Source organism: Aethalodelphis obliquidens, unplaced genomic scaffold, assembly GCF_003676395.1.
Source record: "Aethalodelphis obliquidens isolate GAN/ISIS:26980383/991018 unplaced genomic scaffold, ASM367639v1 scaffold9, whole genome shotgun sequence".
Lineage (NCBI taxonomy): Eukaryota > Metazoa > Chordata > Mammalia > Artiodactyla > Delphinidae > Aethalodelphis > Aethalodelphis obliquidens.
Window position 1 is genome coordinate 32,222,689 of NW_020837953.1, and position 23,460 is coordinate 32,246,148.

General features: G+C 47.1%; 2 protein-coding genes across 9 annotated transcripts in view; both read right to left on the bottom strand.

The window, feature by feature from the left end:
* Positions 1-15,580: 15,580 nt before the first annotated feature.
* Positions 15,581-19,311, bottom strand: HMGN2 (high mobility group nucleosomal binding domain 2). The gene is made up of 6 exons (XM_027109598.1): positions 19,136-19,311; positions 18,100-18,144; positions 17,869-17,898; positions 17,452-17,502; positions 16,923-17,018; positions 15,581-16,431 (listed from the first exon to the last, which is right to left on the bottom strand). The coding sequence occupies exons 1-6, from the start codon at positions 19,148-19,150 to the stop codon at positions 16,396-16,398; spliced, it is 273 nt and encodes a 90-aa protein (XP_026965399.1). The 5' UTR covers positions 19,151-19,311; the 3' UTR covers positions 15,581-16,395.
* A 1,136-nt stretch (positions 19,312-20,447) lies between these two features.
* Positions 20,448-23,460, bottom strand: part of DHDDS (dehydrodolichyl diphosphate synthase subunit) — a 28,663-nt gene continuing 25,650 nt past the window's right edge. For 4 of the 8 annotated variants that reach the window (XM_027109594.1, XM_027109593.1, XM_027109595.1 and 1 more), the window contains one exon: positions 20,448-22,777. In XM_027109594.1, the coding sequence (XP_026965395.1) occupies positions 22,538-22,777 (240 nt within the window). In that variant the 3' untranslated portion in view covers positions 20,448-22,537. The remainder of the gene's footprint in view (positions 22,778-23,460) is intronic. The other 4 variants (XM_027109596.1, XM_027109592.1, XR_003433373.1 and 1 more) reach the window with 3 other exon arrangements.

Sequence of the window (23,460 nt, forward strand, 5' to 3'; positions counted from 1 at the left end):
ACGTCCAGGTTAGGCAGTAGTTTCCTTGGGTTTGCTGTGTAGTTACCACCCAACCATCTGTTTTCCAGCTTCCCTCATTCTCCTCGTCTCAGTGGGTTTGTGCTTTTTTAAAATCTTTTATTTTTATTTATTTACTTTTGGCTGCGTTGGGTCTTCATTGCTGCCTGCAGGCTTTCTCTAATTGCGGCAAGCGGGGGCTACTCTTCGTTGTGGTGCACAGGCTTCTCATTGTGCTGGCTTCTCTTGTTGCAGAGCACAAGCTCTAGGCGCGTGGGCTTCAGTAGTTGTGGCACATGGGCTCAGTAGTTGTGGCTCGCGGGCTCTAGAGCGCCAGCTCAGTAGTTGTGGCGCACGGGCTTAGTTGCTCCGCGACATGAGCGGTCTTCCCGGACCGGGGCTCGAACACGTGTCCCCTGCATTGGGAGGCGGATTCTTAACCACTGTGCCACAAGGGAAGCCCTCTTTCTGCAGTTTTAGTGGAGTTTGGGGAGGGACTGAAATTAGACACATATGTTCAATTTGCCATAATTTTCAGAGCTTCCATTTTTACCTAAACCAGTAAACAGATTAATAATTACAGACTGTGAGAGCTACAGAGGAAACAAACATGAGGCCAAGACAAGAACAATGGCAAGATGACTCAGACATAAAAAATGCAGAGTTGTATCTTTAAAATATGCACCTTGCCTCAGTGTAGAGGGACTTCCCTGGCAGTCCAGTGGGTAAGACTCCGTGCTCCCACTGCAGGGGGCCCAGGTTCAAACACTGGTCAGGGGACTAGATCCTGCATGCATGCCGCAACTAAGACCCATCGCAGCCAAAATAAATAATAAAATAAATAAATAAATATTAAAAAGAAAACTAAGACATATCTTGCATCTACTTTAAAAAAAATAATAAAATATGCACGTTGCTTCAGTGTAGAGAAGACACGTGAGGAACATTCGTGGAGCCGGAGACAGTGAGGAAGCCACTGGAGATCAAGGTGAATGCTGGCTGGATTGGAAAGGTGATGGCTGTAGAGCTGGAAGCAACCATGTAGAACGTAGACAGACTGTAACCTGCAAAGGGCAGGCATCATGTCCATTTTGTTGCCTGCTGTATATAAACCCAGATATGCGTATTGTGTATATATGCCCAGCTGTCTGGTTACCAGAGACATTTGATAAATGTTTGTGAGTGGACATGGGTGGGTGAAGAGGGGAGAGGAAACGAGAATGACCTTTCTCCCTCTAGTGTAGACCTCGGAGGCCAACTAAGGGCCGTGGAGTGTGCGGCCAAAGGGAGCCACAGAAGGTCTGGGAGTAAGGGAATGACCAGCAGGTGAGAGCGGGTCTTCACCTGCACACAGGACCTGTATCACGTGACCCCTCACCCTCCAGCCTGTCTTCCATCCATCACACTCCACTCTGGCCCCTCCAGCAGTTTCCTGTGCCTGACATGTCTTCTCCCCAGCCTCAGCCCCTCACCTGGCCCCTCCACACTCCCATACTGGCCTCAGGAGGCCGCAGTCTGATTCTTTTTTTTTTTTTGTATTAATCATGTTTTTTAATTCTATTTTTTAAATAATTTTTATTGGAGTATAGTTAATTTACAATGTTGTGTTAATTTCAGGTGTACAGCAAAGTGAGTCAGTTATACATATCTTCACTCTTTTTTAGATTCTTTTCCCATATAGGTCATTACAGAGTACTGAGTAGAGTTCCCTGTGCCATCCAGTAGGTCCTTATTAGTTATCTATCTTATATAGAGTAGTGTGTATATGTCCATCCCAATCTTTCAGTTTATCCCTCCCCCACCCACAGTCTGAGTCTTAAACCATATTCTTTTTCTGCAGGCCTCTTACCACAGTTTGCAATTGCGTGGCCATTGAGGGGCTTCTGGATTTAACGTCAGATTCCCCCATAGAATATGAGCGTTGTGAGGGATGGAACCTGGCTGTTTTATTTGCCATTGTATCCCTAGCACCTGGGACCAAGCCTAGCCTGCAGAAGGGGGCTTGATAAATTTTAAAAAATGATTTATTTTTATTGAGATATAATCAACATATAACCTTGTATTAGTTTTATTTGATTCAATATTTGTATATATTGGCAAATCATTACCACAATAAGTTTAGTTAACATCCATCAGCACAGTTACAAGGATTTTTTTTTCCCTGTGATGGACTTTTACCATCTACCCTCTTGGCAACTTTCAAATATATAATACAGTATTGTTACCTATAGTCATTTACTGTACCAATAATTGTTGAAGGAACCAAATGAAAGTAGGTGTCATCTCGCCGAGATGGTGGGATGGAGAAGAGTTTGAAGGGGAGACCACAGAGGAGGTATGGCAGTGACTTGGGAGGGAGAGGGCACAGCCAGAGCACAGGCAAGGGGCAGAAGTCCTGAGAGAGGAAGTGACAGGTCTCAGTACCTGCTGGGCTCCAGTTGAGTGAAACCAGCCCTGAGCCTTTGTTTGGTGCTGGGCCTGGGCCTGCCCCTGGGCTCTGCAGACTCAGGTGCATGTGAATGTCTGTAACTCCAGGTTTGGTGAGATAGGCTATGAACTATGCTGGTGAGGGCATCAGGGAAGGCTTCCTGGAGGAGGATGCCCTGGAGATGGACTTTGAAAGCTGAGGGAGACATGGCCAGGAGGAGGGAAGTGATTCAAAGGTCTCTAAGGTTCTGAGCCTGGCTGAATGTCTGCAGAGTGGGGCCACAGCCAGAGGCAGGGGACTTGGGCTTTAGATACACTGATCAGTGACCAGGATCTTGCAGGATGGCTAGGGACCTGTGAGGGGGCCCAGGGTGAGGGGCGGAGTACGGCATGCGTCTCAGGCTCACTCCTGCCTCTGCAGAGCCCTCACCCAGCCCTGCCATCCCACCACTGCACACCCTAGCCTGGGTTCCAGGCCACTGAGACCAGGCTGTGCTGGCCCCATGCCTTATCTCACTCCCTGCCTTCATGCAGCCTCTCCCCAGCCGAGCCTGCCCTCCTTTTCCACTCAGGAACCTCTTTTCCTCCCTTCAGCTCCTCCAGGAAGTCCTCTAGGATTTTTTGTGCTGGGTACTTTTACAGACCTCTCCTTTACCACCTTATGTTTGGTCGTGTACCCCATATTTTAAAGATGGGAAACTGAGGCTCACAGAGGCAAAGTGCCCACAGTCACGATCAGGGAATTAAATCTGGGTCTGCCGACTCAAACCCACTCTCCTCACTGCACCCCAAAGGCCGAGCAGGCAGGCAGAGAGCCTGGGGGATCAAGGCTGCTTCTCTTAGCCAAAGCTCTCTTCTGGGTGCCCTGGGGTTGGTCATATTGTACTAATAGGAGAGGTGCAATAGAGCACAGTGGTTAGAAGCATAGATCTAAGAGTGCTTGGGTTCAAGTCAGCTCTGCTGCCTCCTCCTATACCTCAATTTTCACTTCTGCAAAATGGGATGATAATAGTACTTACCTTATAGGGTTATTGTGCGATTAAATGATGCACATAGAAAACATTGCTACTGTTATTATATATATATCTCATATCTTTATCCATTCATCTGTCGATGGACATTTAGGTTGTTTCCATGGTTTCCATGGTTGAAACCAGCCATGGTTTCTTGGCTGTTGTAAATAGTGCTGCTATGAACATAGGGGTGCATGTATCTTTTTGAATTATAGTTTTGTCTGGATATATGTCCAGGAGTGGGATTGCTGGATCAATCCAGCAACTCTGGCAACTCTATTTTCATTTTTTTGAGGAACCTCCATACTGTTTTCCAAAGTGGCAGCACCAACTTACATTCCCACCAACAGTGTACGAGGGTTCCCTTTTCTTCGCACCCTCTCCAGGATTTGTTATTTGTAGATTTTTAATGATGGCCATTCTGACCAGTGGGAGGTGATAGCTCATTGTAGTTTTGATTTGCATTTCTCTGATCATTAGTGACGTTGAGCATTTTTCTGAACCTGTCCCTCATCTCATCTCTGGCCTTGCTTATAATCTCAGACCTGAAGCTTGTCTCTTTTCAACATCTTATATTTGCCCTCACCCACAGTTTACTTGTTCGCATAACATTTATTGTTTCGGTCCTTTATACAGGACAGTAGAGGCCTGGTTGGATAAATTATAATACATTAATACTGTATAATACTGGATATCCATGATTGCACAGCAGTTTCAAAATTAACCTCAATGGACTCAGAATGCTTGAATTCAAATCCCAGCTCAACCATTCATTAGCTTTGTGACTTTGGGGAAATTATTTAACTTTTCTGTGCCTCAGTTTCCTCATCTATAAAATGGGCTAACAATAGTATCTACCTGGTATAGTTATTGTAAATAATTTGCAATCTAGAATGGAAGCTCTGTAAGGGCAGGATTTTGGTCTGTTTTATTCATTGCTGTATCCTCAGTGCCTAGCCTAGTGCTGGCACAAAGAAGCTATTCAATAAGTATCTGTTGAACAAATCTGTGGAATAATGAGGTACTATATATAAAGGAGCACTGTCCAACTGAAATATAATACAACCCACATATATAATTTTAATCTTTCTAGTAGCCATGTTAAAAAAGTAAAAAGAAACAGGTAGAATTAATTTTAATAATATATATTTGAACATAATACTGTATATCCAAAGTATCATTGTAACATGAAATCAATATAAAAATTATTAATGAGATATCTTCCATTCTTTTTCTCCTACTAAGTCTTCGAAATCTGGTATTTTACACCTATAGCACATTTGAGCTATACAACAATATCTCAAGCAATGTAATAAAGTAAAACATAGTTCTACCAAAAAATAAAGTGGTATTTAGCAAACAAATATTTTTAAATTTAATTAAAATTAAATAAAAATTTAAACTTAGTTCCTTAGTAACACCAGCCATATTTCAAGAGCTGAGTAGCCACATGTGGCTAGTGGCTATCAGGTTGGGACAGCAAAGATATAAAGTGCCCAGCATAAGCTAAGTTCTTAAGAAGTTCAGCCATTATTACTAGTGATCTGGAAGGTGTCTGTGCTTTAGGTTGAGTGAAACCAGCCAGTCACTGACCACTGGGTACAACATGATTTCACTTGTGCAAACAAAAAAAAAACCCCACCTCCAAACTATATATGTTAAATATGTAACCCAGATGTATGCAGAAGCCTCCTTATGAGAGCTCCGATCCCAGTCCATGAGAGCAGCAGGAAAAAATGAAACGTACCACCACAGATGCCTGCTGAGGAGGGTGGGCCCAGGACAATGGAAGGCCTTTGTGTTGGCTCCACGAGGAGCTGGGGAGCTGAACTGCTTGGGTAAGGGAAGGAGGAGAATTTGAATTTCCCGAGTCAGGGAAGAATGGGCGAGGGGCAAGATGGTGGGATGTATGGGGCAAAGGACCAGGCAGGGGGTATTTCTTATCGGCAGGGGTGGCTGAAAGGACTTTGAACCCATCACAGAGATGATGCTTAAAATTGGTTGCTGCATGGGGTACAATGTGAACCCTTCAAGGAACCCCCGAACCCTTTGTGAATTCTAGTTGGCTGACCCACCAATGTCCTGGGTGCATGAGTTTCAGGGTAGAATCCAGAAAGGGGTTGAGCTTCTCACCTGGGTCAGAGAAAAGAGACGGCAAGGGTAGAACCAAGGGCTGGAGACGGAGGAGACAGGAGCCTGGACACATTCGGGCCCACCTCTTTCCTCCATGCCTTTCTTGGGGCTCAAGGGGTCCGCACCAACATGGTCGTGGCTGCCTCTGGGAGGACAGTGGGTTTGGGGAGGTGACGGGGATTTTCACGGTTCCTCTATGTTTCTAATCTTTGAATTGTTTCAAAGAATATTTTTATAGTGAGCAGGCAATACATTTATGTTTAGAAGGCAAAGAAAACACTCCCCTCACACCTCCCTCCCAGCCCATTCAAGGAATACACGGGCTGTGTGGAAAATTTAGAACATATGGGCAAGCAGGTAAGAATAAGAAACAAAAGTCATTGTTGACTCCACTGCCCAGCAGTGACCACTGTGTCCTCAACTGCTAAAACTCTCTGGGGAAGCATCCAGCCTCTGGCTGGTCCCCTGCCACGCAGGCCCTGTCAGGGCCCCACCATTTCCCCCAGCTCCAGAGCAGCCAAAGGTCAGAGTAGCCAAAAAGGTTCCTTTTGGGCCCAGGGACTGAGAGGGATCAGGGCCCCCGTGCTGGGAGTGGAAATGGGGTCCTTGCTTTGGCATGGTGCCTGCTGGGCTCAACTGGGGCTATGCCAGGAGCATGGGAGCAGTGCCTACCTGTGGCCCCACGGACACTGCCTTCTCCCAGCACAGAGGTCAGGAGTTTGGACAACTTACTAACTGCTCTGGGCTTCAGTGTTCTTTTTTGTAAAATACTGTTGTGAGGGTTTGAGATAATGTATGTCGTACATTTACCACAAGGTGATCTTAGTAAGAAAAAAACATTCCAGAAACTAGTCTTTGCTCAGCTAAACCTCCAGCCCTGGTAAAGGAAGTGAGAGGGGGTAAAGTTTTTTTCTGTTAAACATAGTGGGTAAGAGATGGGGTCCCAAGGGCCAGTTTTGTCTGATAGCAGCAGAAGGAGACAGAGTTACTGGCGCCCCCGTGTGGGGTGGTAGCACCAGCAGGGAAGCTGGATACATTCAGAGGTTCAGTGGTAGAAAAATGGTGGGTGGTGGGGTGGGAGTTGGCAGCTTTACGGGCTGGGGCATATCATGCAGACCAGACCAGTGACGGCAGGTGTAGATTCTGGTCTTCACTCTGCCATCAGTGTGGCCCAGGGAGAGCTCCTGGGGACTCAGAATAGTGTGGAGATTTCTAATGCAGCCTTCTGGCTCAGACCACCCAAGTTCAAGTCAGATTTAGTCACTTGCCAATTATGCAATTTTGGGCAAGTTACTTTAACTCTCCTGTGCCTCAATTCTCCCATCCATAAAATGGGAACAATGATGTTACTAGGTTGTAAGAATTAAATAATTCAAATAAAGAGTTTAGGAGAGTATCAGGCTTATAGAGACCTCAGTAAGGATGCAGAGTTGTTGCTATTTCCTTTATGCATCATTAAGAGTGGAAGGTGATCCTTGGGGTTCTTTCTGATTAAAGTGTTTGACCCAGACTTCTTAGAAGGTGATTTAAGATCCGTCCCTCCTGTTCAGTTCTACCTGTGGCCCTGAAGAAGATAAAGTTTTTGAATAACTGAGAAAAACGTTCTCTACTCCCTGCATTTTTGTGGGAAAACGAAGAGCACGTTTCTGCTGTGGTCAGTCAATAATGCTTCAGCCTTCCCGTCTACAGCTCAGTCCAGGCTGACAGTTTACATTCACATTTCCAAGCTCAACTCGTTCATTCACACTGCAGATTAAATGTTGTCTGAGCCAGTTTGCAGGACAGAGCCATGGTTTGGGATACAGGGGCTCTGGAGCCAGATGGGCCTGTGCTGGACTCCTGGCTGTGCCACTATAGCACGTGTGACCTCGTAAGGCCACAACTTCTCTGAGACCCAGTTTTTTCACCTATAAAGTCGAGAAATTAATTCCCACTTCTCATTAATGTGAGGATAAAATGAAACAATATATGGAATCAGGGCTGTTTTCAGCTACAAGTAACAGATTACCTGACAAAAATAAAGGCGTCTCATTATCTCACAGAAGTATCTGGAGTTTAGTAGCTATAAAATGAGCTCACCAGCTCAGTGCTGTCCCAGGCTGTCTGCTCTGTCATCCCCTGTGTATTGGCAACATTTGGCTTTATGGTCACAAACTAGTTGCTGCAACTCCAAGATTCACATTGCCATAGGCCACCACCCAAGCAGGGAGTAAGCAGCGGGAAGACAGCAACAAGTTTTTCTCCTTTAGAAACTTTCTTCCTCAAACTTTAGTGGACACGAGAATCACCTGAAGAGATTTTTAAATCACAGAGTCCTGAGCCCCTTCTCCAGCAATCTGAGTCTGTGGGTCTGGGGTAGGACTCCAGACCTGCACTGCTCACAAGTTCACAGGTATTCTGAGGCACTGCCCCAGAGAGTGTTAATAGTGGCTTGGACTGGGGTTGTGTCTTACCCTGGCATTAACCTTCTTCCTTGAGAAAGAAAAGGCTGAGGAAAGGATTAAAGTGCTGATCCTTTACTTGGGAGATGCAAGCCCAGGGTGACGAGGGTGAGGAAAAGGAAAGATGCAGAGCCATGAAATGGGATGCATTACACACTGGCTACTGCTTCCCAACAAGCTGCAGAGACCCAACAGGACATTCAGAGGGTGTATCTGCTTGGCACAAGAGCCTTTCCTGGAAGAGCTTAAAGGAGGAAACTTGGAGGCAGACAGAGGTGTTTACCAGCCCAGTTCTCTCCCCTTTCATCGCCTGTTTGCTATCTTTCAACTTCTGCCTCTGGGGAGCTAATGACTCCACAGTTCTGGACCAAATCAACCAGCCACTTGGCTGCCTTTTAGGAAGCCAGATCTCATGGCCCAGGAGTGGTCTTTCATCCAAGTCTGCAAGTGGAGGGCTGGCTTGGTGCAGGCGGGACCCAGATGAGAGCTGAAGAGGCAGCTGAGGAACCTCATAGAGCCTGCGTCCACTATAGGTAGGATGATGTACACTGGTTGGGTCCAAAACAGATTTTAAAAATTGAGCCAATAGAATTTTATCAATGGATTGATCATGAATGGACTGATGGACTGGGAGAGAGAAATTAAGGTTTTGGTGGACGATGGTGCCACTTACTTAGATGGGGAAAGCCTGAGGGAAAGATTCTTTGTTAGGAAAATTAATAAATTTTTGTTAGATTGGTGAAGTCTATTAAGTGGTCTAAGTCTGGATCTGAGGGGAGAGGTTCTGTCTGGAGATAAGAATTTGAGTCACTGTCACGTAGATGGTACTTAAAATCAGAACACTGGTTGTGGACACCTAAGAGGTTCGTTGAGAGGAAAAAGGAGATAGGGGAGAATTTTTGACTCTGGCAATATGTACACCACTGTGGCCTGTTTAACAGGTGGGGGAGAGGCAAAATCCTCCTTACTGGAGTGGGTTGAGGAGAGACTGCGGGGAGAGAAAGTGGTGATGGAGAAAACAGACTTCCTTGAGTAGTTTTGCTGTGAAGCGGAGCAGAAAAATGGGGTGGTGGCTCAAGAGGGCCAAGGGAAGATGCTTTTGAGGTTTGGTGTGTTTGCCCACAGGAATGATCCAGTAGAGGAGAAATGGATAAGGCAAGAGAAAAAGGGGACACCTGCATGGGTTTAGTCTTAGAGGAGCTGAGAGGGATGGATCTGGATGACAAGTTGAAGGCTTGGACTTAGAGAAGAGAGGTCTACCCCCATAAGAGGAGGGGATGCAGGTGGTAGGGGAGGAGGTGGGAAGATGAGGGGGCTCCTCTCGACTGCATCTTCCATGACTATGAAACTTGAGGGGAAGTCACCGATGAGGATGGAGATGGTGTGTTGCAGAGGGGAGATGAGGTAAAGGTGTGGAACAGGTTATCTGAGAGAGGAAAGGTGAATCTTTTAGGGAAATGTAACGGGGGGGTTGGCAGTGTTTGGGGCCCATTTGAAATGTGGTCTTAACTGTGAAGTGAGTCCAGCTGCACAGCAGTGGGTGTTTTCTGCAGCGTTCAGCTGTCTGCATGCACGTACTGGCTAAGTGCTGGGTGAGATGACGGAGGTGGGAGAAGGGAGCTGAGTGTGGCTTCAATGCTGGGCAATGCAACCTAACTTGGGTGAGAAATGAAGACATTAAGAGAGGAGGTGACTGGTGGAGAAAAAGTGAAAAAAGTCAGTGAATTGGGAGGTTGGGCTGGAAGAGACTAAGGTTATTATATAAAGGCACCAATATAAAGTTAACCACTGAGCAAAAACACACACCTTTCTCAACAACAAAACCAAACAGCTAAAAAAAAAAAACTACATAAGAACTATATACAAAAAACTTGAAATACATGTAAATATAACACAAAACAATATGATGAATGCTGCTGTAAAAGGAGTGAGGGATCTGTCACACATCTCCAGATTATACTGTTAAGTGAATAAGCAAGGTGGAGAAATGTATGCTATCTTTATATAAGAAAGGGGGAATATAACATTATTTATCTGTTAGAGGGCATAAGGCAGAGAATGATAAAGGAACAGAAACTAGACTTCTCTGACTACATCTTGTTTTGTAGATTAGACCTGGAACTATATAATTACTTCACATAAGCAAAATTAAACTAGGTAATTCCCTGGCAGTCCAGTGGTTAGGACTCCGTGCTTCCACTGCAGGGGGCATGGGTTCAATCCCTGGTCAAGAAACTAAGATCCTGTAAGCCTCACGGTGCAAGAAAAAAAAAAAAATTAAACTAAAAAATTCTTAAAGAATGTAAAAATAAAACAGGTTGATAATATAAATGTGTATCCAGTTAGGGGCAAGCCACACAGAGAGGAAGTATACTAAGTAAGTTTAAAACCAATTGCAATATGAGACCCTGTTTGGATTCTCAAACAAAAAAATTACTTAAAAAAAAAAAAAGGGCTTCCCTGGTGGCGCAGTGGTTGAGAATCCGCCTGCCAATGCAGGGGACACAGGTTCGATCCCTGGTCCGGGAAGATCCCACATGCCGCGGAGCAACTAAGCCCGTGCACCACAACTACTGAGGAGCCTGTGCTCTACAGCCCATGAGCCACAACTACTGAGCCCACATGCCACAACTACTGAAGCCCACGCACCTAGAGTCCATGCTCCACAATGAGAGAAGCGACTGCAATGAGAAGTCTGCCCACTGCAACAAAGAGTAGCCCCTACTTGCCGCAACAAAGACCCAACACAGCCAAAAATAAATAAGTAAATTTATTTAAATAAAAAGACACTTAGAAATTTGAGAACTTGAGTATTTCATAATATTAAGGAATTAATGTTTTTGATATGCTACTGGTATAGTATTTTAAAAAGTCCATATCCTTTAAAGATATATACTGAAGTAGTAATTGATGAAATATGATGTCAGGTTATAGTAAAAGGAGTAAGCAGACAGTGGTATTAAATAAAACAAGACTGGCCACGAGTTGATAATTACAGAAGCTATGTGACAGGTACATGGGGGTTTGTTACATTATTCTAGTTTTGCACATATTTAAAATTTTCCATGACAAAAAAAATGAAAAAAATTTTTCCCAAAGTTCACCATGATTTAGGCACTCACTGGAAATGAGTGATAATGGGGAGGGAGGTGGGCATCTGGGCTAACTTTCAGGATGATTGCTTGAGGGATGGAATGCTTTTACCAGATGTGGGACCAGCAGGGGACATCAGTTTGTGAAGAACAAGATGAGTTCCATTTTGGTCACGCTGAATTTGGGGTCCTGTGGTATGTCTAGGTGGGATTGCACAGGAAGTTGGTGGAAACACTAAACTCAAGAGAGATGTGGGGGCTTCCCTGGTGGCGCAGTGGTTAAGAATCCGCCTGCCAATGCAGGGGACACAGGTTCAAGCCCTGGTTGGGGAAGATCCCATATGCTGCAGAGCAACTAAGCCCATGTGCCCCAACTACTGAGCCTGCGCTCTAGAGCTTGTGTGTCACAACTACCGAGCCCATGTGCCACAACTACTGAAGCCTGCGCGCCTAGAGAGCCCATGCTCTGCAACGAGAAGCCACCGCAATGAGAAGCCCGCACAAGACCCAACGCAACCAAAAATAAAAATTAAAAAAAAAAATACATATATATATACATATAAATTTGGGCTTCCCTGGTGGCGCAGTGGTTGAGAGTCCACCTGCTGATGCAGGGGACACGGGTTTGTGCCCCGGTCTGGGAATATCCCGCATGCCGCGGAGCGGCTGGGCCCGTTACCCATGGCCGCTGAGCCTGAGCGTCCGGAGCCTGTGCTCCGCAAAGGGAGAGTGAGGGGCCCGCGTACCGCAAAAGAAAATATAAAAAAAAAAAAAAAAAAGAGGGAATGCTTGGACCTCACACCATATACAAAAATTAACTCAAAATGGTTCAAAAACCTAAATTTAAGAGCTAAAATTACTTAAAACTCTTAGAAGACATAAGTGTAAATCTTTATGACCTTGGACTAGGCAATGGTGGATTTAGATATGACACCAAAGGACAAGCAACCAAAAATAAAATAGGCTAAGACTCCATGCTCCCAATGCAGGGGGCCCAGGTTCAATCCCTGGTCAGGGAACTAGATCCAACATGCTGCAACTAAAGATCCTGCATGTTGCAACTAAGACCCGATGCAACCAAATAAATAAATATTTTTAAATGGGCAAAGGATTTCAATAAACATTTCTCAAAAAAAAAAAAAAAAAGGAATTCCCTGGTGGTCTGGTGGTTAGGACTCCATGCTTCCAACTGCAGGTTCAATCCTTGGTCAGGGAACTAGGATCCCACATGCCATGTGGCAAAAAAAAACCCCACAAATAGCCAATAAGCACCTGAAAAGATGCTCAACATCCTAGTCATTAGGGAAATGCAAATCAATACCACAATGAAATATCACTGCATACCCACCAGGATGCCTATAATAAAACAGAAAAGTATGTGTTGACAAGGATGTGGGGAAACTGGAACCCTCATACATCACTGGTAGGAATGTAAAATGGCACGGCTGCTTTGGAAAACTGTTGGTTCCTCAAAAAGTTAAGAGATGCCATATGGCCCAGCAATTCCACTCCTATGTATATACCCCAAAGAACTGGAAACATGTTCACACAGAAATTTGTACACAATACTCATAGCAGTATTCGTAATAGCCAAAGGGTGGAAACAACCTGAACGTCCAACTCATCAATGGATAAAATATGGTATATCATCCATACAATGGACATTTGGCAATAAAATGAAGTACATACTTCCCTCGTGGTGCAGTGGTTAAGAATCCGCCTGCCAAGGCAAGGGACACGGGTTCAAGCCCTGGTCTGGGAAGATCCCACATGCCACAACTAAGTCCGTGTGCCACAACTGCTGAGCCTGCACGAGTCTGTGCTCCACAACGAGAAGCCACCGAAATGAGAAGCCTGCGCACCGCAGTGAAGAGTAGCCCCCGCTCACCGCAACTAGAGAAAGCCCGTGCGCAGCAACGAAGACCCAACATAGCCAAAAAAAAAAAATTAAAGAGTAAAGACAATGTGGATTAGTGGTTGCCTAGGGCTAGGGGGAGAGGGAATGGGGAACAACTGCTAATAGGTATGAGGTTTCTTTCTGGAGTGCTAAGAATACTCTGGAATTATTGGTAATTGTTGCACAACTTGTGAGTATTCTAAAAACCACTGAACTACAGGCTTTGACGTGGTGAATTTCATGGTGTCTGAATTATTTCTCAACTTAAAATAAAGGTGGGAGGCTTGTGCTCAGCAGTGTCAAATACTGCACTCAAGCCACGCAAGGTGAGGCTTGGAGACATCACGGGAACCGAGTGCAGCAGTGATTGTCCACTCAACCCTTCTTCTGTCATCATCTATCCCTTCCCAATTCAATTTCAATAATTCTGGCTGAATCCGAAACAGATTCTGTGGTTTCATCCCTCTTGCCACGATTGGTTTAAGACTGGGCAGGTGACCTACTTCTGCCCAATTAGACACAAGCTACTAAGGCACTTCTGGGAAATAATTCATTATTCTTTTTTTTACCACACCAAGCAGCATGCGGGATCTCAGTTCCCCGGCCAGGAATCACCAGGGAAGTCCTGCATAATTCACTCTTCTTAAGGAGAAAAAAAGAAACAATCTTCTGCCTCTGGACACTGGTGTCAAGTTGAGGTCTGGAGCAGCTGACTTGGAGGCTGAGGTGGGTGGACAACATTCTGAGAGCGGCAGAGCAGCAAAGTTGGAAATAACCACCCGGGTCCTTAGAACCACTCTACCTCAGTACTTCTCTGAGGGAATAAATCCTCCTGTTTTAGCCGTTTGATTTTTTTTTAATTTAAAGAGCCAAAGCAGAGTCGCCAGTAACTCTTCCCAAATGGGCTTGGAGACAGGACTAAGGGGAAGGGAATCCATTTTTATATTCTGATTATTTTTAGTTCAGGTCAGGACTGCCACTGATCAAACTATTATGGCTGTCGTAAATGTCCTCACCAGGTTTTCACATTTGGTTTCTTGATTTTTAAGCCCAGGCACTCTCATGGTCCACAGCCAGTCAAATCGGCAAATATTTTCTGGGAAGGAAAAAAAAGTTCAAGTTCACTCTTCTCATCCTAATTTCTAGGTAACACAAAAAAATGGTTACTACTGAGTATAACCCAAGCCAGTCACTTCATATCTGAATGTGTTTCTTAGCTATCAAATGGGGGTAATACCTACACAGGATTGACCCTAAGATTAAAGGAGAGCATCTGGCCGAACTTCTAGCATGGTCCATGGCTCAACACGTCTCGACAACCTGAACTCTTAACAAATACTAATGAGATAACCCCAACTGTGGCTTTCCTCAAATCCTGCAACTTCTGTGCAAGTAACAAGTTGCCATACCCCCACTCCTAACAGCTGTATCAGGCTCCACTCCGGAAGATGACACCATCCCCGAATAAAAATTAACAACCTACATCCTAGAACTATTTCAGCAATAATGGAAGCAAATGCCTGGAAATTGCCCAAGTGGGCAAACGTTACTTTATCCAAAAGGTGCCCCTTAAAAGTCGAACTCAGAAATTATTTTTGATTAAAGTTGGCGGTTTGAACCAGGACTCTGCTACTCATTAGATGTACTCATAACTGCTTCTCTTTAGACGTACACATAACCTTGAACAAGTCTCTTCATGTGAGCCGTTTCCTCATCGGTAAAAAGGGTGTTAAACACTTGCATTACACAACTATCTCAAAACTGAAGATTGGAGATAATACACAGAAAACTTATCAATGAAGAGCTTAACTGATATGAAAGCTCTACCGTTTTGACTAAAGGGATAAACAAAGCAATGTAAGATTTTTTTTTTTTAAATAGCCTCCAATTTACTTTATTCCTCTCAAACAACAGGTGACCCATGAAAGCAAATTCAAATTGCAAGCATCAATTTATTACAAGTTCTATTTCCTAACATAACTTCTTGCTATTTCCCTAGAGGAAAGGGGTTCTCTGAAGGGTCTCCAGAATAAGGCAATCAGCAAAGTCCCCATTAATGTCTTTGCTTTCGGAGCTAGAGCAGTTTACCAACAAGGACAAGAATTTAACCAATTCACAGAAGATTTGCAGGTCTGCTCAACAGCAGGGCGCCATCTGCCTTACACATCTTATGGCCAACCGTGTAGACACACAGGCATTTTCTTCTCACACAAGGACTATACAGCCGTTATCTATTAACGTGCTAATTTTACAGAGATCTTAAATGTGAATGAAGTGGAAAGGCTCTTGTACCATCAGCTGCCAGGCCCAAACCTCAGATCTACCAAATACCTGCATTTAAAAATACACTTCAGGTAGTGCTACATAACCAAGTACAGAAACCACTTCTCTGCTCCCAGCCTCTCACCACCTGTCTACTCCTGGGATCTTTCCCAAGTCCACGTAGCACTGTGTTCTACAGATGGACCATAAAGACTGACTGTACATGGAACCTCTACACCTCACACCAGAATGCATCCTGTCCCAAGAGACTTGGAGAAACCAGGCTCCCCCACTCCTGGGAAAAGATTAGAGGCAGCATTCCAAGTCAAACTGTATCCAGCTTTATTAAAGATACTTTTCATAAACAATCATGGTATTTCAGGCAGGACATGGGCAGACAATCGTTAACAGTATACAACTTTCAAACTCCCTTTTGCAATGGACTACCAAAATCAGAAAGCCACTATAAAACCCCATGAAGTCTTCATGTGATGCTCTGAACAGGGAAAGTTTAGAGTGAGGGTTGACATTTCACATTTAGTATGTTGTTTAACAACTTTTCACAAGCCGACCCTGACTTTCAGGAAATGAAAATGGCAAAAGTATCAATCTGAAGATCCACAATCTAAAAAAGGAACCGCTGCTCTTTTGAGGGACGCCATCTCAATGGTGACAATGCAAAGTCCAGATTGCCTGACATACTGGTAACCAATTTTTGGGGGTCAGGTTCCAACAGGTCTCTGGGTTTAAGGGAGTCAAGTCTATGCTGAAGGTGGAGAGGGAGAAGAGAACATAAAAACTAACTGTAGTTTCCACACCACAAGGCATTTGTGCCAAGGTGGCTACTGTGTGTCAGTATCAAGGAACCCCCTCCTTCCTGGGAACCAAGAGGAAGTCTCTCAAAACCAGACGGGAAAGGTGTTTTTCTCCCATGTCAATCCAGCTTCAGAGACAATCTATTAGTGACATGTGCTCTTCCCCCAAAAAACAACAATGAAGTGTTCTGTATGCTAACAACATAGCTTAAAAAAAAAAAAGTAAAACAAAATTCTGCATTTTTATAAAACTTGATAAAAAATAGTATTTCAAACTGTACAGTCACCAGAAGTACACAGTTATCAAAAATGCACACTTCACTTGGCATCTCCAGCACCTTCAGCTTTCTGTGCCTAAAAGAAAAACAGACAGATGAATACAATATATAGATGTGGAAACTATCTTCATTTATATTTCATTTATAGCATTACGCTCCCAGGCCAAAGTTCAGGTTTTAGGTAATTTGACACTGAGACTCAGTACTTCTTTTGAAAATGACTTGGCAGGTAACTTTGCTAAGTCACTTCCCCTCTGGACCTTACTGTAAAATTGGGGAAGGGGGCACACCAGTATTACAAGATCTGAGGTTATTCCCAACTTGAAAACCATGGTGTAGCATGAGCGCGACACCTAACGACAGGACAAGGCTCATACCACAGCTCTCTTTATTGGACGGCAGAGCCTTCAAGAATCCAGATTAAACTCACAGAAAAAAAACACAAGCAAACTCCAGACTAAAAGGTGCACTTGGAGTGATACAGATGTAAGAAAAAGGCCATAAAAGCTTTTGGGATCATTAACTGACTGAATGGGCAGACTTAACATAAAGTGAAAATAGTTGTACCTGGTCTGTTTTGGCATCTCCATTTTCTGCAGGATTATTCCCATCCTTGCCAGCATCAGCTTTCCCCTTTTTCCCTTTGGGTACCTTCTCTCCCTTCTAAAATGGGGGGATGGGGGGAAAAAAGCTGTTTCTCCTCATTTCATATCACCGCGATACAAGTCTACAAAGCTCTGCACAAAGTAGGGTTGTTGATCAAATATAAGATACACAAATAAACTACATACCCTCCCCCATTCATAAAAACAAGGCCAAACTGTGGTCTTCAATACACGGAATTCTTTATCTGAATGTAAATAATAGAATAAGACAGCTTAAACACTTGCACTTGTTTAATACCCAAGTGTACAGTTTCCTGTAAATTGAAGACAGAGTTCTTGGTTAAGGACCAGTCCTATTAACTCTGTCAAATCTCAACTCTGTGTCAACAGATGAAGTTGTTATATAGCAGGTCTCCCTGTCAGCAACATGGGAAACTGTTCAGGCTTTTATGTAAATCCTAGATGCATGTTTGTCTCACCGTCCTACTCACCTTTGCAGGGGCCTTTTTAGGCTTGGGCTCTGGCTTTGGAGGAACAGGTTTCTTTTATTTGGGGGAGAAAAGGAAAGCAGAGAACATTAGTACAATGGACCAAAGAAAACAACCCACAACCAAACCACAGCACCACTGGCATAGAAGTTTCTCCTACTTTGTAAAGTTTGTGGCGGGCTTTCCATTAGAACTTCATATCTTCAGAAACCCACTCAAGTAACACTCGGAAGTGTCCCACTTTGGCTACAGCCATCACAATTTCAGAACGAGCAAATTCCAAATGGGCAAGAGTCCATAGCAGAGTAAGTCATTCAATACCAGCCACTGACCGTAATTCATGGGAAGCAAAGGGAACCGTTTTTCAATGCTTTTTAGTTTCAGGGAATAATATGAAAATTTAAAAGCAGACACACTTACAGCAGATAACCTTGCAGATCTTCTCTGTGGCTATTTAAAAAAAATAAAGAAAATTACAAATAGGACAGTTGAACCACTTAAATACAAAAAAGTTTTGCACCTGAACTGTTCTAGACTACAGGAAGTAAAGAGAGCTTACTGAGGCAAATTCAGGACTATGAATATGGTTAATTACCACTAAAGGAGCCCAAGGCTTTGTTAGACTCCAAAAGCAGTGAGAATAAGACTTACTTCATCCTTCACCTTGGTTTTATCTCCTTTAGCATCCCCTTCAGCCTATAAAAAACAAGCAAAAGCTAAGAAAGCTGCAGTTTCTGAAGAAGTTCTTAATGATTCAGTAAACTTAACGAAGTCCTAAAGGTGGGAGAAAAAAAATCGAAGGGAATCTTGCACACAACTTTCCTAAGACATACAAATCCTCAGTTTGTAGCATCCCCAGCTCCTATGCAAATCCCCAAAATGCTCAGAAAGCGCTAGGAACGCTGTTATGTGTCAGCCTCACACCCGGTCTGGCTCATAACGCGCAGGGACGGCGGGGCCCCGCGAAGCGCGCGCAAAGCTGGAGCGAGGCGCGCGAAGCGCAGCCCGCGCCGCCGCGCCAGGCAGAAGCAACAGCTGTACTAGGAGCAAACAAACCCCTCCGGAGGCGGGGCCCGAGCGCCGTTGCCATGGCAGCCGTCGAGGGCGGGAGACGGGAGGAGCACGCAGCCGGGGGAACTCGTGGGCGGCAGCGGCGCGCACCGGGGCGAGTCTCGTGCGCGGGGGCCGTGGGCGGCGCGCGGTGGAGGTGGGGCCACACTGCGAAGTCCCGCCCCCAGGAAAGAAGGCCCCGCCCCCTCACGGCGGCGGTTTTTTGGCGGCAGCGCGTTCCCCCGCCCGCCAACCCCGAATGCCGCCTTCCCGCCCTTTCGGGTTTGAATTGCCCGCCCGCGGGGAAGGGGGGGGGGGGCTAGCGATGGGGGGAGGGGGCGCGGGGCGGGCACGTCGAGTCCAAGGGGAGCGGGATAAACAGCCGCCAACATGGCTCCTCCCGCCGCGGCCGCCGCTCCTCCAATATGGCCTCTGGCGCCCGCGGGCAGCCAAGCCGCGCAGGGTTAGCCCGGGGCCGCCTGACACCGCCTCGAGCTACCGCGCCGGGGGGCTGAGTCTGCTCCAGCTCGCCGCTGATTCGCGCTTCCCAAAGCCGGGGAAGCGGCGGCGGCTGCTGCATTGGTGGTGGTGGTGGCGGCGGCGGCGGCCCAGCGCCTGGGGCCCTCGCGCCACGTACCTTTCTCTTGGGCATGGTGGCGACGGCGGCGGGACGTATGCGCTGGACACAGGGATGCAGTGGCTCGCGGCTTTGGCCAGTCCAAGGGTCGCTCTCGCCTCTTCTTCACACTGCTCGGGCTCCGGGGGGTTTATAAAGTTTTTATAGCGCTGGGAGCCCCGGACCGGTTAGAACCGGATTTCACCTCCCGCCGCCGTTCATTGGCCCAGCTGGGGTCACGTGGGCGGGGTTTAAACTCACCTCCTCTGGAGGGAGTGAGGAGGGGGGTATGGGGGGGAGGGCGCGCGAGACGGCGGCGCGCCTAGGGGGTGGGGGCGCAGTGGGGGAGGCGCGCGTCGAGGGCAATAAATGAGGGAGGGTGGTGCGACTCGGCGGGCTCTGGGTTTCGGCTCCCGCCAAGAGCTGGCTTTTCCAAACTACCAAGTTCCTTCCACCTTATGCAACCGAGCTACCCACTTCTCCAAGCCATGCGACACTTAGGGCGCATCTCAGCCGCTTTCCTTCCTGTTCCCGCTGGGGGCCCCAGAAGAAGGGTTTGCTAGGCCTGGCCGCACTGCCCTTCTCCGCCGGAGGCGGGAGGAAGCGCGCGGCTTGGAGGCACAGGCTGCAGTTCCCAGGGCCAAGGCTGACGCTGAAGTGGGGAAAGAGCGGGGAAGCCAGCTCGGCGCAGCCGGACGTGCATCCTTCCAGGCTGCCACTCGGAGGACGCCTCTCGGGCACCTCACCTGGAAGGCGGTCCACTCGAGGTGGGGTGGGGGTTCCAGGGGGAGACTTTACACGCAGAGGTGCCTTTCGGGTGCAGTGGGGCAGGTAGGAGCTGTCCTTTCAGCACCCGTTGCTCAGCCGCCTCCCCAAACACCAACGAAGCCCCCCCAAAGCCTGTCGGGTGGATGGCTCTCCTAGGTCCTTGTATTCCTGGACCTCAGAACCCCGCCACCGAATGACGGAGAGTGGCCGCCAAGAAGGCCTACTAGCACTCCCCTCCCTCTAATCTTTACCCGCTACGGAGACATGAAGCTCAGCTGCCCCCACCCGATGCAGCCTCTAACCCTGGGCGCTGCAGACGCAGCTGGCGAAATCCCTCCTTCCACACTGGCAGGCTGGCTGGCTTCCTTTCACTTGCGCGAGGGAAAAGGAGGGTGGAGGAAAGCGTCCGGGCATTAGGAAACAAGTAGAGGTACAGGGGTTGCGATGGAAAAAGGGCTCTTCCAGTGGCTCCCCCACCCCGTCCCCAAAGCTAGGGATCCTGGAGGTAGCCAAGTGCACCTGAGGAAGGTAGACAATTGCTGCAGCAAAACATGATTTTCTGTTGCACTGTTCGCAAACAAGTTTTACATCTAAGAATTTTAAAAATTCTATTTGACACCCGAGAGAACGCAACACGATAAATATCCTCAACTGGGGGGGGGGGGTGGCTCACAGGTGGGAAGACATTTAAATAGGTCTCACCTAATTTCTTGAGGCAAGGGTTGAGCTGGTTTGTACAAATCACACCGGTAGAAAGCAATCACTGTGAGTTCATATCAACTATTTGCAGCCCCTGTTCCTGAGCAGCAGCGATCCCTCCGCCTCTTCTCCTTTCCACCCCTTAGAGGCAGCCACTCCTCACCCCTCCCCACTGTGTACCTTTCCCAGAATACAGGACCTCAGGCCAAAGATACCAGCCCCATTAATCACCTCTGCTGTACCCCAATCATAGTAGGGAAAGTCAGACCCAGAAAGGAGATAGGACTCAACAACCATGCTCACAGGGCAGATTCCATTTGCTGCCTCCAGCCCCTCATTCCCGCCTTAATTGTAGGGCTCTGCATTATAGCCGCATAATTCATGCCTCCCTAATTAAGGCTGTCAACAGCCCCCTTGTAAAGCTGGAAAATGTACAGCACCTGCTCTCTGGGAACCCCGTGCCAGGGATTGGTAGTGGGTAGTGCCAGGTGTGTGAGGGGGACTTGCCAAAGGGTGCATTGATTGGCTTCTCAATCGCAGTGCCGGGCATTTATGTTTGATTCTGGGAGCAGGGAAGATGCCCAAAGGGTCTCTTGTGCCAGGTATCCAGGCACAGAAAGGGGAGGAGACTGGAGTATAGGGAAGTTACAGGTTTTAAAGAATATGCTCTTAGCACTGCTTGCAAGATCCTACCTCTCCCCTAGAGGGAGGTGCTGGGAAACAGTTTGCAGAAAGTAAAACGGGAAGACTAAACAGAGTAGCCTTTGGTTGGTATTACCCGCTGGTGCTTGCTGCTCTGGGGCACCTGAAGCACAGAGCTGCTCAGACAGCTCTTCAAAGGCACTAATCCTCTCAGCAGCTCTGCAGCGAGGCCTGGCAGGGAGAGGTAAGGAAAAGGACACGGCCCTTGACTTGGCCCTCTTCTCCCTGCTGGGCAACCTTGGCCCTCACAAGCTGAGACTCTGCCATGCTGGGAATAAATCATCTCACGGTCTACTTAGGGGGACAGGTCAAAAGCTGAGAAAAGCCTCAAAGGCTGTTGAGGTGGGAAGCAGAGTCCGAGATGCTGAGGGCAGGAGGCAGTCAGTTGGGAGAAGTGCTTGTTTCTGTGCTCTTGGTCCTGATGTGATCCAGGGAAGGTGGCCTGTGCTGGATTAGATTCACCAGGGCCTATAGGTCTTCTGTTACTCTGTAGCCATGGAGGGGACCGGTCTCACTGGGGAGTGGAGCCTGGCCCCATGCCCTGCAAGAGGAGAAAAGCTTGTGTGGGCTGAGTCGACAATAGGTAATTGGATTGTAATCACCCGCCTGGCTTCCGCGCACCATTGGGGGCGCTGCTTTCAGTGAGCAGTCAGCACTGTGTGGTGGGAGGGGGTAGAGATTCAATAGCAAATCCCAGGTGGACAGCCAAGGGGGAGGAGCAGCAGATGGGCAACTTTTCTGTCTGTCTCTCCCTCCCCTTCCTTGCCTAAATAACGCTGGCTGCCTATTAGCTATTTACCAGCAGATCCAAGGTGGGTCCACATCTTTTGTGAAGACTAAGATGGATGGGTAAAGGGCTAAGGTTTTGGGGAGAACTCTTCCCCGAAATTCTTTGTGTTGAAGGATGTGCTGGTGGAAAAAGAAAGTGCACCTAGGAGTACAGGTAGAGGTGGCAAAGATGGAAGAGCTGGGGCCCTCTGCTCTCTGAACCTATTTGTGATCACAGTTTGACCTGGATCAGAGTTTGGGTTTAGTGTACTTGTGAGAGACTCTCACCCTCAACCCTCTCCAGGGGCACTGTCCCAGGCAGCCCAAAGATGTCTATGGCCAGCAAACCTGGCCTCTGGGGCTCCCTTGCCAAGCAAAGGAAACACAATTCATCATCAGGAGGGAGGTACCTTTCACCAAGAAAAGAAAGGGGAGTGGGGCCCTGGAGGCAGAGGGCAGGGCAAAGTGGCAGGAGGCCAGCCTCACTCAGGCTGATGCAGTGCCCAGACGTGCCAGCCAGTCAGCCCGCTTGAGTTCTAAGGCCTGCAGGAAGCCTTGGACCCGCTCTTCTCGTCTGGCTGAGAGTTTGTGCAAGCGTGTCCGTCGGAGCTGGGCGTCCCCACTGGCCTGGAGCCCCTCTTGCAGCAGCTGTTCTGTCACTGCAGCCTGGTCCCTCTCCAGCTGCTGCCTCTTCCGATCCTCTGCATACATGTCTCGGGCCTTCTGCTAGAGAAAAGTGGGGATTGGGGTGGGGAGATCATTTTTAGGCGTGGGTGGAATTGGGATGGAGGAGGTAAGGGTGGGGCACAGGACGGGCCAAGTTAAGTGGAACAGTGGGAAGTCTGTAGCAGATCTGGAAAGGTTTGGGAGTAGGTGTGCAATGGGTGGTGCCCATGTTGTATAGGCAGGGCAGTGGCAGTTCTGGATCCATCTTGGTTTGTTTTGGGTGGGAGTTTCTATATTTCTTGAAATTCTTCTCAGGTTTGCACTTGGAAGGGAACAAGGCAAATGTGGGTGTGACTTCTGGTTCCCCCACCACCTAGCTTTGTGGCTTTGGGCAAATCCTCTCCTAACCTCACTTCTTCATCTGTGAAGCGGGGTTGTGCCTACCTTGAAGAGTGGTTTTAAGGATTAGAGATAATGTATGCAAAACCCCTCCAGCATATTAGCAGGCTCTCAAACAGAAACAGCAATTTTACAAGTTATCACTCTGATGCAAGGAAGGTTCTATTCCTGCCTGGGGCATATGCAGTGGGTCATTTCTTTGGTTTCCCAGGTCACTCTAAGGGTGCCATCCTCCCAACTGCCTAAAGTTATCTTTCAGAGTCTGGATCCAGAACTGCCTCTCATATGGAGACCAGGCTGACTCGCGCAGCAAATGGCCCTCCTGTGAACATTATGAGAAGCAG